A 20,477-nucleotide genomic window follows, 5' to 3' on the forward strand; every position below is an offset into this window, starting at 1 on the left:
CTGCTCCTTATGCAGTGATACCAGAATGATTGACCTATGTTTTGCTTTAGAAAAAAAAAAACAACTTTTTGGGCTGATGCTTCACAAAGTAGATTTACCTTCAATCACCATTTATTAAATCTCCATCCATTAAAAACCATAGCTTGCTGGAGCTGCGTGCATTAAGCCTGATTATAGAGGCTGTAGCAAGGGGGATGGGATGCAGCAGTCTGTACCCATGTGTTGCTCAGTTTGTTCCCTCTCCATGATAGCTTCTTCATTGCTAGCTATGCCTCTTCTACTCTGGGATCGCTCATTAGAATTATCATGTCTTTTTCTTTAGAGTTTGACATGCTTTCCACCGCTCTCTTGAGCTGCAGCTCCTTGGAACTGTAGCTTAGACTACATGAATGGCTATAAAGTTCTCCTTAATGGCCTAGTGCTGCTAGATTATCCATGGAGGGGAAAGGGCAAGGGGGCAAAAGACCTGTTGGATCTAGAGGAGGAAAGTTCTCAGGTTCTTTAAGAAGGATGAGCGGATCCTTCAAACGCACATCACTAAAGGGCTCATCTTCTGGATCTCAAAAGGTACGTCTTTAGATTGCAGTTTAAAGCATCTATATCAACATATGTATTCATGTGAGCTTTGCTGATTGTTTTCACTGCTAACCTAACATATTATAAAAAAGGAAAAAATAATGTCCTATTTTCTATAATACCTTTTATGCAACTTATTTGAAGTTTTAAGGCATTTATTTTAATTGCATTTGGTACTACTTAAATATATCATGATGTATCAGAAACTGAGAAATGAAAAGTGTAAGAATTTCCCATTGCCATCAATTAATATTCTTGTTTAACAGATTTTTAAATCCATTGTTTGTATATATTAAACTGCAGACATGATCTGGATATTATTATTTTCACCTTTAGGAAGGATATGTGGCCAATACAAGAATTGTTGAAACCATTATAACCTTTTTTATGAACTACAACACTATATTTGTCGATATCTGGCTTGTAAAATGAAATTGTTGAAATGCTTTTACTATAATATAGCTATGTAGCTACAAAATTACAGTTGCAGACATTGCAAACTAAGAAGATTATAAATATGTAAAAAGAGAAACAAATGGTCATCCAAGATACATACATAGATATATATTTGCATGCTATGAATATTTATAACTGGCATGTAATAGGAAGGTAGGTATTATGTCGTATATTAGCATCATCTACACTAAATTTCAGCAATGTTATAGGCCCCAGGGCACACATAACACAATATTACACTCAAGGAATACAGGCAACACAAATCTGGATTAACAGATAGCACATAAAATAGAAAACATACCGGTATTACAGAGCTATACCTACTGTACATGACAAACATTACAAAAAAATACACTCACGGAACACACATAACACTACATGGCACTCACATGGCATACACAGAATTACATCCCCAAAGCACACATTGCACAAGACTGCACTCAGAGATCACAAATACAGCACAAGATTAATATAACACCAGAAAACAGAACTGCCTACATAGCGCATAACATAACACAGAGACACAGAACTACACTAACATGACAAACAATACAATGACATACACTCTCAGAGCACTGGTAACACAATAACACAGCAATATAGTCAAAGATCACATATATAGTAGCACAACAGTATGCTCACAAACCACACATAACACAACACTACATTTGCATATCAAACATAAGACAGCACTGCGTTTATTTCTTTAACACAACACTACATTCACATATCAAACATAGGACAGCACTGCATTTATTTCTTTAACACAATACTACATTCACAGACCACACACAACATATTGTATTAGCAGAACACACATGGATATATCTACAGATGCCTAATAGCAGTCCACTCACACAATACACATAACAGATCATTGCAATCATAGAGAACACATAACACACCATTGCACTCACAGAGCATACATCACATAACACTAATCTTACAGATCATACGTAACACACCACTAAAGCTCAATTAACACACACAGTATAACACTGCATTACAATCATAGAGCACACATAAAGCACTACACTCAAGGTGGAAAGTTATCAAGTGAATTGGCACCACCGTTATTTCCTGGGCATCCAGCTGCAAAATATTAAATTTTTTAGTTTATTTTTTAGACACAGCATTTACCAGCTAAGAATAAAGAGTGGTTATGCCCTTAACCCACTTTTTGGTAAAACAAAATTCTGCCATGGTATTAAAGGGGCATCTTTATAAAGCAGGTAATGGTATATAATAAATGTAACATTTGTTGTCACGTATTAGACATACTCCTGGAAGATTCACCTACTGTGATTATTTGAGTGACTGCTTTACAAACCTTTTTTATTCTTTATATTTTAGATTTTTTTTAAAGTTGTAGTCATACCTCTATCTAGCGCAACATCCTTTTTTTGGCCCCCAAAGAAATCTTAAATATGAATTGCAGCTGGCCCTCTGCTGCATTGAAATAGTGCCGCTACTACAATTCCCGGCATCACTCGCGTCCATAGACCAGCGGCTCTCTGCCTATGTGTGGCCCCACATTGGACTGTTTTATAGGCGCAGGGCATTATAGCAGCCGTGCTATTTCAGTGAAGAGGGAGTTACAGCCACTCATAACATTAGGCTCGCATTGGACTGTTTTCTTGACGCAGGGAATTGTAGTAGCAGTGCTATTTCAGTTTCATGTTTGGCCCGCGACCTCGTCCAAGTTTTTAATTTTGGCCCACTGTGTATTTGAGTTTGACACCCCTGTTATAGTGCATCAGTTGTGTCATTTATTAAGGGTGTTGTAGTTTTAGTGCATGTTAGTGAAGTAAAGATGAATGTGGAATTTAGTGAGGTTTATCTCCTATACAATGTCAGCTTTTGGTTGCATTTGACTGTGAAATTCGTCCAAAAGAGGAAAAGTTTTCTGATCCGACAAACTAAGCAATCAAATTAGGAGCCAACGTATGAACATTCTGGGTTTAGTGTCCACTATTACAGCATCTTGAGCAATAGAAATAGCATGGTAATCTGACAACAGGTAATAATGATTGTAGTCTTACAGTCAATCTGCAACCAAAACTAGTATAACTTAATAATGGCAAAACTTAGTATAGAGAGGACAGGGCTGGTTCTGGGGTGAACAACATGTATGGATGCACAGAGCACATCCTCTCTGCCATATGAGAGGGGATTGTTATCTTCCCTGTAGATGCCTACCCCACATATGACCCCTATGTGTGGAATGCTCTACTCCAGCTAGGGTCACACTTTAGTCTGAGTGACCAGTGTGATGGCGGCTGGGACCCAGGCAAGGATTTTATACGGAGGGCCTGATTTATTAAAGCTTTCCAAGGCTGGATAGATATTATGGGTGAACCTGGATGATCCAAACCTGAAATGGATTTTCTGGATTTTTTTGGCAAATGTTTAAAATCCTGGATCAGATCTGTTTCAGGTTTGCTGGGTCACCCAAGTCCTCCCATGATAATCTATCTTCTCCAGGCTTGGAGAGCTTTGATAAATCAGGCCCAGAGTGTTGGAAAAAGGTCAGGCTTGCAAATGGGTGAGCCTTAATCACTGTCCTGTTTTCTTTACTATGATCCTATTGTAGACAGATCCTGCTTCTTGATTAGTCACCAGAACAGTAAGGGCCCGTTTATTGATATGCACTGCTGGAACATTCTTGTGTTTCTATGCTTACCAAAGCAGACACGCCAACGTTCCTGCACCATTTCTGGAAAGCACTTTGATGTGTTTCTGACATTGCACTGTGCTGAAACACAGGTTCACTAAGAAGGTGCATTGAGATTATCTTACAAATGCAATAATGTTATTACAAATGAATAGATTATTTGCAATGGTAGTCTACAATAGTAACTCTGAAAGCACCTTTTTAGGGTTGAGAAGAATTCGAATTTCTGCCATTTTTAAAATTGCTGTCTTGGTCACTGATTTCTCTTCTTGCTTGTTCTTGGGTAAGAAGTGTGAGAAAATCTATCCTTAACAGCAAGTAGAACCTCCTTCCCACTCTGTCCAACATTAAAGAAAGTTTTTATGGAAATTTAGTATATAAAGATGAATGATGACAAATAAGCTTATCGTCCAAAACAATAAAGTATTCCAGCAGCAATTTTCCCTGTCTACAGCCTTGTCCCTTTTAGCCCTAATACACCTAATAAGGCTATTTCCATTTCTTTTCTGATCACTGATGCAATAAATTAAAGGGATGGAGATCTAAAATAAATTCAGCATCAGACCAATTACAAGCAACCAACATTTTGGTCATGGAGTCATCAGAGCTGTTGGTAAATACCAACAGTACAGATTGTTAAGTTTAGTTTCCAGTTGGGAACTCCTATGGTCCTGTGGTTCACCTTATTCCCAGTGATCACATCAGAATATTGTGCACATGTGTACTGGGTTTTGGGACTGGTGACCAAACAATTACTGATTAGCATGCAGACCGGTAAGTTGAGTACAAAATTGGCAGTGCATTTGCCCATGTCTAGTAGGGCAGGTATACGCATCAGGTATACTATAACTTGCTAGTTTCATTTTTAAAGTCTTTTTCAATATTTTTAAATCTCCTTTAATTAAAATAAAGATTAGTTATCCTGCCACTAGAATTGTTTCAACACATTTTATACAAGTATGGTCCTGAGAAATGGCATGAAGCTATGGCTTCTTTGTATACAGTACATGATGGGTAAAAAATGGTAAAATATATGTTTTATTCATACAGAACTGCAAATGTTTATAACATACATTCCTATGGGATTCTGCTTATAAGAATGAAAGAGGAACTTCCATGTATACTTTTTTACACGACCCCCCCCCCCTCCCTTAGCCTTCCTTCTGCCATATCTCCTCCACCAACAGCTTTCTTTTTTTCATTTTCTTAGATGCTCTCAATGATGACACAATGAAACACACATTAACATTAACACACGCAAACCCACTGTTACATTCTATGCATGAGTACCTGTAGTCACAAGAACCAGATCCTATGCATCTGGACCCACTGGCAGATCCAAAGTTCTATCTGAGGATCCTCATTGTCACCTAAACCAGAAATGTGGAAGTGAAGTAACAACACAGAAATAAAAGATTTATGCGCACACACTAAAAAGGATGAACAATTTTATAATGTGACTGGGTAAAGGGTAAGATTACATAATACTGACAAATACGTGAAAGATTTAAGCTTTATAAATTAAATGAGGCCTAAAGAGTGAAATAAATTAAAACATTTGTTTTATTTCATAAAGGGATAAAATACTAACTTTTAAAATCACCTGGTAGAGTCAACAGTTATCATATTTGATGGCAGTCCTAACCATTTCAAGTTATGCAAATTAGGCAGTTCAATTATTAAATAAAAGAGAATGTTCCATTTTTTCAGAATAATGTTAGCATGTAATTAAAACATATTTAAACATTCTCTGCAGTGCTCTGACACAGAATGATGTTCTAGCAGCCTGGCTCCAATCATCTCTTATGCAGCTTCTGAACAGCTGTGCCCTTTGATAGATAATGAAATAAATCCAGCCACAATTGTCGTTTACCCTTATCTGTATAAATTGTAAAAAATCAAAGGGATTTTTGTCATTGATGCAAAGTTAATCTGTAGGAATACTCAATACTTAAAACAAAGTCTGCATCTAAAAATCAAAAGCACATTGATGTGCAACTCTTGTGTCTACTGAGGTCCGTTAAACATGGCCTTCCAAATAATGATTTTCTCAAAGTTGCTGTTTATATATCTACAGCCATGGAGCATAGTGGGATACACTTTCTCATATAACTGAGATAGGCAAACAGAAGTAAATAGTGGCTGCAGCAATCACACGATTCATGATGGTTGTGTAATCCTGAGCAGTGGTTGCCAACCTCTTTGGACCTATGGACCACTAAATGCACGGAATCGGGACCGCGTGGGAGCCGTGTGTCACTCAAAGGGGAAGAAACTTCCTCCATAGTGACGTCATGATGCCAGAACCCACCGACTCTCCCGGGTTGTGTCTATACGAGAGACATAGTCTGTGGCTCTGGCTAGTGCACCCCCAGCAGGGTCCTTCCCCTGACCCCGCTGGGGGATGCACCGGCCAGAGCCACGGACTACCAACATTTTTTTTATGAACCACCAGTTGGTGTCCGCTGATCCTGAGGGTTGCAGGAAGACCTTGATGCCTGCACATGACCAGTGACCTAAATGTCAATTAGATTAGTGTGCAGACAAGATGGCACAAAGGTGATTGGTGGATTGACTCTAAATGAAGTCTATAAGCATTTCCAATGACATTGTCAGCATGGGATCAAACTACAGAAGCGGATTTTTGCAGGTTCGTGGGTGTTTCACAACTAAAGTATATGTCAAGACAATTTTTTTATTTTTTAAAGTAGAATAGGGAATAAACTTTCAAAATCTTGACAATACTGCCTTATGCTGTCTGTTTGAGACAGTAAGAGAAATCTTCTTTAAGAAAGTTGTTACCAAAACAAACGCCCCAGTTGGAAGTTTTGCCCTTTATTGCTGTTTTAGCATAGCATTTTCAGAGAATTCTGAATTTTGGATTTTTCCCTAATTTTATCTGAGGACAAATAGACAGTGACAATAGTCACCTAGACTATCCCCCCAGCAGGGGCACAGCAGTACAATCCCAAATGTTATACTTACCATTTCCTATACTATCCAAACTTTCTTTCTACATGCTTTTTAAAAATGTAACTACAGGCAGTGTCTTTAAACTGGGTTATCCTATCCTTTACACTTATCCTACCATTATAGGAATCTTCATAAAATAGTATAGTATTAATAAAAGTACTATGTTTTAGCAAATGTAAAATGTCACATATTTGGGTGTGCCTTCCAAAGCCACTTAGATTGTAAGCACAATTGAGCAGGATCATCTCTTCCTTCATTGGGCCTGGTTCATTAAAGCTCTCTAAGGCTGGAGAGGATACACTTTCATCAGTGAAGCTGGGTGATCCAGCAAACCTGCAATGGATTTCCTAAAAGTCATTTGCTATTTGTTAACAAATGTTTTGAATCCTTGACCAGATCTATTCCATGTTTGCTGGATCACCCAGCTTTACTGATAATATTGTATCCTCTCCAGCCTTGGAGAGCTTAAATAAATCATGGTCCATTGTTTGTATCTGTCATTTATGCAGGTTTTGTCACCTACAACCCCTATCTGTTGTAAAGTGTTATATAATATATTGGTACAATTAAAATGAAGGTTAATAGTAAAAATAGTAAAAAATATTCCCATCTTTAACAGTGTCTTTGCCAAACAGTCCACATTTGTGTGCAGCCCTTGTGGGCTTTGAGCTCTCCCTGATGGAAAAAGACTATACAATATGGTACCATACAATATGGTTGGTGTAGATTAATTTATTGTATAACTTCACTGAATCCAGAAAACCATTACAATCAGCAGTTCATGCTTAGTCTTTTTTTGTGAAGAAATAACGAACAGTAAAATCTACGCAGACATGTGGCATCAACTAACATCAGATACACTAGTATTATTACCTGTAAGTGAATGATTTTTAGTGGCTGTCATTATTCTAGAAAATGTGTTTGTTGCTGGCTTTAGGGTTCAATACATTATCCTAAAATCTTATTGATGGTGCTATTTAAATAGCAGTATTCAATATATATTTTGCTAATAAAAGTTGCTGGAGCACGTTTGGTGCTCAAGTTTGTATTTTGCTATTGATAAATTGTGTTACACCACTGGATTTATTGGAAGCCACTGGAACACATATTTCTGTATATTCTCCACATATATCAGTGGAATTTAGTAAATTAAATGCATATAATATTAATACAAAATAATATTCATCATTATGTGTAGATGGAGCTAGGGCCCTAGTTACTATGTTGTATAACCCGTTATGGGAACAGAGTGTTCAGAAGTAGCTCAGAAAGATTGCAGCTGGATGTTATGCAAAATGTTGATGTGTACTTAGAGGCAGCTTGAAAAAGGCAGCCGAGCTGCCCAAAGATTAATCTCTGATAATGGCACAGCAAAAGAGCTAACAGCTGGTGTGGATTAATATAACTTAATATCTGCTTTCATGTGATTAATAGATAGATGGCTAAAACCTTTACCTACAGAATGCAAGAGGAGTGCTGCCAGTGTTTGGCAACATTTTATAAGTCCTGGGTTGGTTCTGCTATTGTAAAAGCTAATATGGATTTCTAGCTGCTGAATTGTCCATTTGCAGGTCTGACTTTGTTATTTTATTATAATGCCATCAAATATAATTGATACAATGTTCATGAAAACAAACCCAGTTTAGGGTCCCATTGCAGCTGCAAACAGTTGCCACAGTACATTCATATTTCACATGTATTTCATTATTTCCTTTTTATTTTTTAAAGTACAGATACAAACATTTTTTGTGATCAAAGCTTTTATTTGAGTCTTTTATTTATTTTCAGCCTCATACAATATGCAGTCTTTATTTGTACTTATTTGAAATAGAACCTTTCAGTAACTTGATAATTCTGCCTGGATACATACCAGACGTAACACAATATACAGTAACTTTATTATTATTATTTTTTTAAATATGCATCTTTCCTCATTAAAAAGCAGTCCATGAGCTCCATTCAATCAGGATTTTCTCTAGCTGGGGGATATATCATCAGTCCACTGCAGGCAGAAGGAAGCATTTTCCCAGTCACCCATCTCCTATTACTATAAAATGCAAATGCATTGTAATTTCAAAGTAAGTCATGATGTGAGATGCTGCTAACAGAAGATGATCTGCAGGCACCAGGATTTTCTTGATTATGTCATCTCAAACCAGCATCTCAGCCCAGGTAGTTCATAATAGTTTTATATGATACCTAGTGGTGGTTAAATTGATTGGCATCTATTCCTACTTATATTGGAAACATTTCCAACACAGATTGGAGCTACTCCAAACTTCGGTCAGAATTTTAGCTATCTGAGCTAAAATTCAAGTTTGGGTATCCCGACATGGGCAAACATGCCTACTTTAGAGATCATCCAATGACAGTCTGCCTAACAGTCCCTAGATTTGCTAACAGCTCAAATGGGGCCTTGGCTAGCCAAGCACCGTCTTTTACAGAGGGCATCCAGTAATGTCAGTGCAGCCCTTTATAAAAGACATGCATGACTTTCCCAAAGATGCTTCGGAACTGGGTGACTGTTAAAGAAGTTATATCACAGAAATGTTTCAGTTGTACACAGGCAATATTTTTCCATAGTTTCACAAAAATGTACCAATTTTTTTATATTGTAAAGCACAATAAAGGAGAACAGCCCAGTCTTTTACATAACCATGATAAAAAAAATATCTTTATATAGCTGTAATGATTCGCTGTTATTTCAGCTGGTCAACAGCAACAATAGGAAAAAAAAGTGCCTGTTAACCAAGTAAAATCATGGTAATTATTTCTAGCTATACACATTCATACATTTAGAGATGAACAGAATAGGATTGAATGGGTTCACACTGCTCCTATGCGGTCTAAGAAATCAAAAATCCAACTTGGAAATTATTAATCTAGTTTGATTGCTTGGCTAATCTGTTCTGTTCATTTGTAATGATGGCCGGATAAGAAATGAAAATAAAAGTTTTCTCTGGTAGGGTACTGTAAATAGGTAAGAATAGAAATAATTTTTCCTATTTAGTTTAGCATTCCCACAACTGCGTGTATATTTTACAGTTACTGATCAACAAACATATGGAGAGAAGAGCCCAGAACCTATTTTACCCATATTTAAACATTCGTATATTCTTGCTTTTTAGAATGATCATAAGCAGTGAACAACATGTTCATTTTTCTAATAAAATGAATAATCTACAGTATATGTAAGTCCAAAAACAAAAAATTGATAGTTGGAAGCTTACCCGTTTTTATCTTTACTAGTGTTGTCCTTATTTATTGATGGCTTCTTTCACTTGTTTTAGGACCTGGCAAACTGGTATCAGTACTTCCTCTCCTAGGTAGACAATGCTGTCTTAGTGTCTATACAGCTTATTGTTGTTATCCTAGGGCACTGCAGTACAAGTTAAAAAGTTCAGCATGACTGACATATTTGCTTTTTAACCAAAAGACATTCCATTTGCATAAAGTTATTTTCATTGCTGCAATCTCTTTATATACATATTTTCCATCAGGGACATAGTGTTGATTTACTAAAAGAGTTAGTAATAATGGACTTACCAAATATGGTAAAAATCTATTTGCAAAATTGAACACAGTCATGTTGAATTCAAGGTTTTCATTTAAATGTTTGGATGGCTGAAGTCAAAAGAGCATCGCCCCATTCACTAAGGTAAGTACATCATCACCTTGACCCCATTCACTAAGCCAAGTAAAAATTCCCTTGTAGAGTGAATTAATTAATTTTACTAAATGAACAGCACATACCCCACTGGGGTTAATTCACTGAAAGTATATAGGCTGCTCACTTAGCAAAGTGAATTGTTCCCATAAAAAGGAACAGCCTATATTCCATTAGTAAATCTACCCCATTGCTATTGATCCTGAAAAGTTGTTCGTCCTTTTAACTTCTGGCCTTTATGTGAACAATTGCTATAGATTCAGTCATCTTCCTATGTGGTGCCAAGCAGTCAGAAGGGCTTAGCTTTTGATTCTTGGCTGTAGAAAACATGATTATGTGTTTTTTATTGTCTTGTATGACTCTTGTGTTTTTAACTAGTTTGCTTATTTTATTTTATGATTAATGGAGTATAACCTTCTTCCTGCTATTTGTGAGCATGTAGCCACAGACCTAAACCCTTTTTATTAAAAAGAATTTTGTTCAAGCAGGTCCTTTATTGCCAAAGTACAGAAGAATAAAATAACCTTACCTGCCTGATCACAATGTTTTTTAATACATTCACCTAGAGGGCCATCTTCTTTCTTCTCCTCTTTCTGGTTGCAATCTTTAGCCATCTTGATTGGCCAGGCTGGGATAACGTAATTTCTATACAGGCAAATAGAAGTTAATTCAGCTGCGGCAGCCAAAGTGGAAGACGGGAGGCACTGGATGCTGCATCCATAGCTCAACCATTTTTTAAAGAAGACAGTGATCAGGTGAGTAAGTATGTTTTATTGCAGAAGGGACATTATTATATGTATTTTAACAAAAAAGTAAATATTATTAACCCCCTGAGCGGTAACCCCCAGTCACACTCAGGGTAGCTAAACCAATGTAAAACAATGATAAATCGAGACTTACCTGATCCACCGACGTCCTCCTTCGCAATCCTTGCCTTCTTTCTTCCTCCGGCCAGCGTCTCCCGCATCTGATGAATCAACGGGAGTTGCTAGAGACGTCGGTGCATGCAGTCGTTCTTTTTTTTTTTACATTATTTTGACATGATTTTGTGTTTCAAACTTTATTTAACTCATACTAATATATCATACTTTAAAAAAAATGTTCATCAAAAAACAATGTACCGCTTTTTGACATATAAAACGGGACAGAAATGAACCACCCAGCAGGTTAAAGCATCAATCCGTCCAGACATATTATCATTCTTCCAGGTATATGCTAGTTGGGGATCCAGCAGCAAGTTCACTGAGTTTTCTTTTCAAGCCCATTTGAAAAGAATCTCAATTTTTTAAAAGATTAAAATAATCCTAAAACTCCTCCTACTGTAAGATGTAAAGTTCAATGTGGAACTCCTATAACTAAAATATATGGTTTGATGCTTGTTACCATAGGATTGTAAATATTTTAAAGTTTACTAAAGACTGCATAAAAAAAAACTTTCATGTGACACCTCCTCATACCTTGATGTACTGAGTATTTGGCTCTACTAGCTGGAAAAAAAGTGCAGAAAGTGGAGTATTGGCAATGGAGGAGGAGGAATATTCAGCCAGGTTGTTACTTTGTTCTTCATGGACAATATACTGGTTTGCCTAAACACGCTTGTATAACGAAGGGCCTATATGGAATTCACAGTGATTACCAAGTGGGCTCAGCCTATAACTGATTTTACCAAGATTGTCACAACACTTCTGAAATATATGTAAGTTTGTGTATATACATGCAATTTCTTGTTTTGTTTAATCCCTCTACAATTCATGAGTGTCCATTCATAACTGTCATCTCAATAGAAAACTAGATCTGTACTACAATGTGGGGAGATCCAGGTTAACAAAGATGAACAATACAAACCATAAACAAAACCATACAAACTAACAAAACCATACAAACTAACAGAAAGCAAGGATAGTTCTGTCCTGTACTATTATAAACTTTCAGGATTTTAGGTAGCCCCTTAAGGCTTGTTCCCTCTACGTGTTCTCTGTTCTGCATATGTCGCTGTTCATGCTCTTATGAACTATATTTAGGGCAATACTTACGAATGGGTTGCCAAATACACTTAAGAAAAACCCTTTTAAAACTGTGTATGCTGCGCTTTTGAAAATGTGGCTTGGTTTTGCCTTTTTTACCTCTGTTTCCCTAATTATTGGCTCAGAAATGCCATATGGTATATACAGCACTGACCACAAAGGGTTAACAACATTAAAAACAGACGTGTTTCTTTCCATGGATGCCATAGGATTACTGACCACCACTGTTCTTCACTCTTTGTTGCTGGCTTTCCCTTGTATAAAGAGTGTTCTTGTTATTTGTCATTTGCAATCCCTATTTAATGTACAGCGCTGCGTAATATGTTGGCGCTATATAAATCCTGTTTAATAATAATAATAATAATTGTGTATGAATTGTTTCTAATGGCAAGCAAACAGCACCAAATTGTCACTTTTACAAACTTGGTTTGGAAATTATTCAAAGTGTCAAATTGGTTGCTATGAAAAACCAAAATATTTGGTTTGAACAAGGTCATATTACTTTAGCTCATGTAATTTTATATACGGTAGATACATTGATTTTATTTACCAGAAAATAATATTTAGGTGCATGAAGTATTCATTTTCCCTTAACAGGCTGCCTATATATAGTTTAATAGACTTTAGGTTATTTGTAGAAAATAGCAGAGATCCTGTGTTAAATGGGATTATGCCAAGAAAAGGCTTGAAGTCAATGCTATAATGATCTGATTCACATAGTGATGTTTAAGCTTTTCATGGTCTGTGTGGATTAAAGCTCCCCTACTATCTACTAAAATGCTGGATTTCACAGGCAAGCCCCTTTACCAGTGGGAAATCCCTACAAAATCCATTCTGTGTGTGTTGTAACACATTGCTTTTATACTGATAATGTAGGGGTTCCACATATTTAGTAAATAGGGATAATCCTGAAATGTTGTTGCCTTTAGAATATAATCAAGCCTTTTTATTTTTAGAAATTTGGTCTTTTTGCAGAATATTAAAGATAATTCCTTTTATAGGATGAAATCATTGGTCTTATAACAAAGGTCATGGTTTATTCCTGTTTTTAAAAAATCCAATAAGAAAAATAAATAAATATAAAATAATGCAAAGTGATGTGTCCAACTAAGCAATATTTGTGTTTAAACATAGATAGACAGATAGATAGATAGATAGATAGATAGATCCCATAAATAGTATTAATGGGATTCCTTTGTCACTGTGAGTGGCCACTCTTCTTCTGTGACTAATTTGCAAAAGTTCTATGTTCTTTTTTCACAATCTGCATATTTTCTAATACCAAGTTTTCAAATTCCAAACTCAGCATTAATTTTAGGCCACATATAATGAACATTGAGTTGCAAACAGAGTATTTTTATTACTTTTATTCATCCTTGTGGAGACAGCCAGATTATCGTCCATACCCCTATTAGTTTATTTGTTTACAGTATAGTAGTAAAACCATAGTATAGTCCTATTTTAGATTTATACACTGTTTCACATATCCATGAGCATATACCTATTATACCTTTAGGAGGGTCACGCATAGCAGATCTATCCTCAAATTGCCATCACTAAAGAAAATTCAAAAATAATTTTCTAGGGTAGAATTTTTAATGGCAGTGAAGGACTAAAAGTGTATTGAACAAACTGCCTCAATAACTGTAATTGTAACAACATAACACAAGCTGTTTTATGATGATGATGTGTGTTCAATATTGTTTAAGCCAAAGGGCATCGAAAAATGATTTCAACCCATTCCTGGGTTTCCATTTATAAAACAGGGTACCAGGCATTCCTTTAAACATTTCCTTGTGGGAATCTTCCAGATATATGTGTTTCAATGGCAGTGATTGATTCCCACCAGGGAATGTTTGAGGGAATGACAGGTTACCTGTTTTATTTATAATGGAATAGTCAAATTCCAGATTCTTCGGGACCTGTTGAGGTTTTTATTGAGCATGTTCTCTCTGGATTCATGGGGTTCTACAATGACAGTGAATGTTTTTAAGACAAAGTTTGGCACTTGCAGGCACCTTAATGTGCCCAAACTTTGGAATCAGTAATACTTTAAATACCTTTTAGGCAAGGTGAAGTTCAAATTAGGTGTGTGGGAGGCAGGGGTGCATATGTTTTGCTTTCAATGGCCATCAGAATTTTTTTTCTATTTTAACTTTGTAGGGAATTTTATAAAAGTATTGGAGTTTATACTTATAGCTAAAGTTAATGCTAATTATTTATTATTCCACATTTGCTTTAATACTGAATTTCCTAATTTAGATCCAGTAATGCTGGTAATTCAAAGGTTGAGGGAGGGGTTGGCATTGTACTCTTCAGTACAAGGGCACTGGAATGGGCACATCTGCAGTTTTGAATTGCTGATCTCCAACATCTAGAAGAGGCTCCTGCTAAGGACAAAGATGGGGGACTTACGGAAGTAAAACATTGCCATACAAGATATTTGAACACGCTGAAGGTATGAAATGGAGTAGGAGAAGTTTCACTTGTGCCCATAAATACACTTTATTTGTGTCTTTTATGTCTGCCTAAAATTCAGCATAAATGGTATTAAAACTTATCTTTGCAACTTCATCTGCAGCTGCTGCAGTTTTTCAGAAATTCCCTTGCACTAGGGCAAACTGAATGGGAGTTGTTGGTTTAAAAAATGCAACCAGAAATCTAATTTCCTGGTTCACTGGTTCACGTGATTGACTCACTTCTTTTCTCAGAATTCCACTCAAATCATCTATCCTCCAGCAGCAGGAATTTCATTTTCCTGGCTTGTCTTCGGAGATTGTGCCAGGCAATTATAATGAAGGCTGACCTTCCTATTCTATAATCAGTTTGAAAAAGTTGATATTTGTAAATGTTAAAACAAATATAAATTTGAATTTACAAGAAAGTTTTGTAAAATCCTTGCAATGTATATAGTTTATATACTGGGTATAGTTAACCAGTAGCTGAATCTGTTTATTACATTTTTTTCACATAGATAGATTGTATCCAATCTTACTTTTTCCAGTTACTTGTGAATATAAAGTGACAACATTACCTGTAGGATGGCACAATAAATGTCTGTGACTGTTTCTCTTAGTGAAAGGCTTTGTCTATGTAGATGGTCCATGCAGCAAAGCTTTTGCGAAAGACGACAGTGCATAATTGGACCAAAAATTATTGTTAAAGTAACACAATGTGATGTCTTCATTGTCCAGTTGACTGATGGATGTTAATCGTATAGTCTGCAAATACCTAATAAAATAAATAAAAGTGTTTTTTAATTCCCAGGGCCCATTTACACCTTTCCAATCTGTTGTAGTGCATTAATGCATGTTGTGTCTCATGTAAATGTATATTACTTTAGGGTAGCCTACTTATTTGCATAGGCCACCAACACATCACAACGGTATAGAAAAAGGTCACACACCATATTTTTCCAGCAGCACACCACAGTGTACAGTAGTATATACCCAAGCATTGCATACTGCACTGCAATATTCCCTAACTGCACTCTACACTAACACGCATATGTTGCATTGCAGTAATAGGTGATGCAATACATAGTGTAGAGTAAATGGGCCCCAGTGTCATAAACTGCCATAATGCTATTCATACGTATAATATTTCAGGGATCATTAACACCATGCTAGTCTGTCACATGTTAGCACATTTTGCACTGGGGTAGTCTAATCATTTGAATGGGCTGCCAATACATTACAACAGTCCAAAATCACACACAACGTATGGTAATGTAGAAGATGGCAATATGCTCTGCATGGGTTGCTGTAATGCAGATGCATTTTGGAAGCAAATAGGAGTTCCTTTGTGTATTAGTTTGAACAAAGCATCAATGGAAAATGTTCCTAATGGAAAAGTGGGACATTAGCAGTGCAAACTTTATGTCATGCTAACTTAGCCCCAACCCCATTCTTTAGCCCCAAAAAACTAATCTAACCTCGAACCCCCGACCCAATGTATGCTTAGCTAATATTAGTAGTAGCACTCCTGCCCTATCCTGTATGCAGATATTTCAACCAGTAATAGCCGTGCTTGTGCAGTGACTCTGGAAACATGACATTGTAGTACAGTATAGATGTATAAAGCCTTTTACAGCCATAGGTTGTAGATATTTGCAAGGAGTCGGCAGTTTTTTTGGAGGAATGTATAGTACGAATCTTCAGCCCATATTACAGTTAACTGACTAATATAAATAAAAAAACAAGATCTCTGTGCTATGGGAAAGGACTTTCAGCAGAACCAGCTATCTCTTCATAATCATTTCTCTTTTTAATAAGCCTTTAAATGGTGCACAGATGGCAGTGGATTACTGTTTCATGGTTCTAAGCCCTGTGAGGGGAGAATTAACCCTTATCATAATGAATACAAAAATTGATGTCATAACACATTCAATTACAGAACCAATGTTCATCACATGTATTAGAGAGGGGTCAGATAAGTTCAGAAGACAATATGGTGTAGGCATTGGGCCAGGTGGTAATAGTGCAAAAAGATCAGACAGAGAAAAAGAAATAAAAATGGCAGAAAGAGGTGGGAGCCAAAACTGATAAATCCCAACATGTTCTCCAATCAGCATACTGCTTATTCATTGGGGGCATTCATCTCTCTTTACTGCCCCAGATGAACTCTAAAAAAGGTAATTTAGTTATTTAGTTTCAGTATTTTTTATGCATGAACTTATTGTAAATCCCCCTCCAAAAACGTGTAATTATTTCTGAATTTAAATGGTTGGTCTTCATAGGTGTGTACATTAAATACATGAAAAATAAAAATATGTTCTTTACCCTTACATATATGTGTGGATGGACCATAGCCCAAGAAAGGTACCAAACTACTTCAGATCTTTAAAACCCCTTATGGACTGGAGCAGTTTTTACATTTCCACCAGGGGCCTGTGTATTCAGTGATGACTTTAAATTTACAGGTAGTTCCCGGGTTATGGACATCTGACATACATACGGGGCTTCCCTGCTCGCTGTGTTCAGAAGGAGGCTTGAAGAGGGGAGGAGGCAGTTTGCATGACTTTCAGAGGAAATCTTTGGCTAAACACAGCTGAGGTTGTGGGTGATCTTAGGGGGTGAGCTCTTTCTGCAGCCTCTTGGAACTCTTTAATGACCAAGACAAACTCCAAACTCCGCAGCTGTTTCTTTTTGCATATCAAAGCACAGCTTGCTCCAGAAGTTAATGAATGTCTAGGCTGTATAAAGATTTTTTTTCTTCCTTTTTTGTGAATAACCCACAGTGAGGATTTTATACAGTAACTGACACCACACTGCCTAATAATATGTTGAGACAAACCTCTGTCCTAATTGCAATTATTGAAATAATGTACCTGTTCCGACTTACATACAATTTCAACTTAAGAACAAACCTACAGTCCTTATCTCGTATGTAACCCGGGGACTACCTGTACTTATAATGTAAAGCAGTGTTTCCCAACCAGAATTCCTAGGATCCCTAGGGTTCCTCCAGAGGTTTCAAGGGGTTCCTTGAGCAATGAAAAATTTGCGCCTCTCAGGTCAGTCTTACTGACACCAATAATTTTTTTGGCTATGCGTAAGAGTAACATTCTTCCAACTGGCCAGTAATATGAGTGGGATTCTTCCCACTAACCACCACATTAATGTACTGTGAGCTGTGGATATAGTAATGATAGCAGGAGTTCTCTGAAGACTTGAAAGTTTTCTCAAAGGTTACCGTGCGTTAAAAAGGTCGAGAAACACTGATATAAAGTAATACATACATTGTGTTTGGGGGACAACTATTATTACTTTTGGCAATACTGTTTTATTTAAGTTACTTTTTATTCAAAACTGTACACAAAAAGATGTAAAAAAATTAGTTCTTTGTATATAAAAAGTATAAATTTTATGCTATATTTTTGCCCCCCTAAAACAGCACTGTGATTATTTTTGTGTGGGGTGGGCAGTGGAAGTAATAAGGACTGAATATGGTAAACTATGAGGTTATTATGGAGGTAAATAGAAAAACAAAACATTAGAATTGATTATTTATTGCCAGCTGTTGTAAGTGAAATGTTAAAATACTAAAAGATGGGGGGGGGGGGGGGGTTGAATCTGGTCCTGCATCCATGCATGGAATCACACAATCCTATTTGCATACTTCTCCAGGTTACTCTACATTCAACAAACTGCTGCTAAAAGCTGATTTACCTAGAGTTTGTGTATTCTGGCTGCTATAGAGAACTGATTTATTACCCAAGCATTAAAGTACCTGTGTACATTTCCCATACGCACGCTTTATTAATGACTTTGTGACAACCAAAACCAATATTGAATAGATATGCAGCACTTACCCCCATAGGGGTGGCCAAATTGTACCCAGGTTCCTTCTTAGAGCGTGGCATAAGAAATTGTCCTGAATCTTGGCTCTAAGTTTTTTTGAGGTGCAACTCGTACAGAAGGTCAAACAGTGGCAATTTCCATACAAAAGCAATCTATACAGTAAACACTGACAGCTAAACTTTAGAGGCTCCTACTAAGGACACAGATGGGGGACTTACAGAAGTACAACATTTACAAAGCCTTACAAGATATCTGAGAAGAAGTTTCACTTCTACCCTTAAATATACTTTATTTTGGGTCTTTTATGTCTGCCAAAAATCCAGCATTAATGGTATTAAAATCTAACTTTGCACACACAGCATGAAGCACCAAGCATAAATTTCTGTTTGGGGGAGGAGGTATACGAAAAAAAGTTTGCTTCGTGGAGGTAGGACAGTTGTTTAAAAGTTGCCACAATCTGTAATATCACTAGCCACCAATAGCAGGAGACCCTCTTTGCTTTGTCCAAAGAATTCCAACTACTTTTTAAGTTTCAAAGCTAAAATAATGCAATAAAATATGGGTAGCATGGTGGCTAGCACTCTTACCTTGCAGCACATACTGGAAGGTATATTGGCCCCTGACCAGGGGTCTATACTATACTGATGATTTGTTTCTTTTCTACCATTCATATAGAATCTTCATTTTGCAAAAAACCTTTAACAAAAGGAGCACCAAGCACAGAGCATTATGTATTTTCCAGTGAGAGAGAACTGCAATATCTATTTGCTTCTAGACTGGCCTTTCCTAAATAAATGTCTGCTTTATGCCATAGGGAGCAGTTGGGATAAGGGGTAGGGAAAGTGTTTGTGAATTATTCCACTCATTCATCCAAGTTCCTTAAACATGTAAAAAGGAGCATAGTGCTCCCTGCTGGCTTAAATATTAAGTGTTGATATGCCATATTTACCTAAAGCTACTTACACACATCCAATGGTTTTCGCCCGTTAATCGTCTCAGGGCCGTTATAGGAGGGCCGAGAATCTGGCGTGTGTAGAGCGCCTGGCGTCCATCGTCCGAACGACCGTCCTGCCGGATCCACGGACGATGGATGATGAACGATCCTAATGCAAGGGAAGGGGGAGAGTGCACAGCGGGGTGCTGCTCTGTCGCCCCCCCTCCCCTCTCCATAGAGCAGAATAGTGCTGTATATACAGCACTCGTTCATACATTGTGCAGTGCTTAGTCGTTGGAAAGGATCGTGAAAGATCCTTTTAAACGACTATAACTGCATGTGTGTATGCGGCTTTACATATTTTGTTTATTACTAAGCAAAATAAAGAGAATGTATCCAGGACAACTCATATCCTTATTGTGGGGCAGTAAGGCAGTCTTTCTCATCCTTCTTACCCTGCATTAACCCTTGAAGTATTTTTATGCCCCATGAACCCCTGCTAAAACCAGTCTATTTGGGGTCAGAAAAAAGAATGCCTCCCATATTCGTGATTAAATTATCCTCATTATAGATGTCTTAAAAAGGTACTCATGGTACTATGTCATGGTACTGTAAACACCATCGAATGGGAGATAAATAAGCAACCTCTAGCAGAACCCAATTCAATAGAAACCAAGAATAGCTGCAAGGGATGATTTTTTTTTAGTTTATGCTTTCTTCAACTTGCCAATAAATCCATTACCGACCTGCCCCAAAAATTTAACATGCTCATAACTGAGTATTTTATATGTTTGCTGATATGGTTATGTCTATTGTCAGTATGTCTACTGACCATTTTTTCTCCTTTATGTGTAACAGCTTAAGGGGAAAG

At 36.9% G+C, this 20,477-nt stretch overlaps 1 protein-coding gene across 2 annotated transcripts in view; it reads left to right on the forward strand.

Annotated features, from left to right (window-relative positions):
• The first annotated feature begins 221 nt into the window (after positions 1-221).
• TRPM1 (transient receptor potential cation channel subfamily M member 1) overlaps positions 222-20,477 on the forward strand; it is an 87,026-nt gene continuing 66,770 nt past the window's right edge. The window contains exon 1 of one of the 2 annotated variants that reach the window (XM_072402285.1): positions 222-567. In XM_072402285.1, coding sequence (XP_072258386.1) covers positions 436-567 — 132 coding nt within the window. In that variant the 5' untranslated portion in view covers positions 222-435. The remainder of the gene's footprint in view (positions 568-20,477) is intronic. The other variant, XM_072402284.1, reaches the window with a different exon arrangement.

This window comes from Pyxicephalus adspersus, chromosome 2 (genome assembly GCF_032062135.1).
Source record: "Pyxicephalus adspersus chromosome 2, UCB_Pads_2.0, whole genome shotgun sequence".
NCBI classification, from domain to species: Eukaryota; Metazoa; Chordata; class Amphibia; order Anura; family Pyxicephalidae; genus Pyxicephalus; species Pyxicephalus adspersus.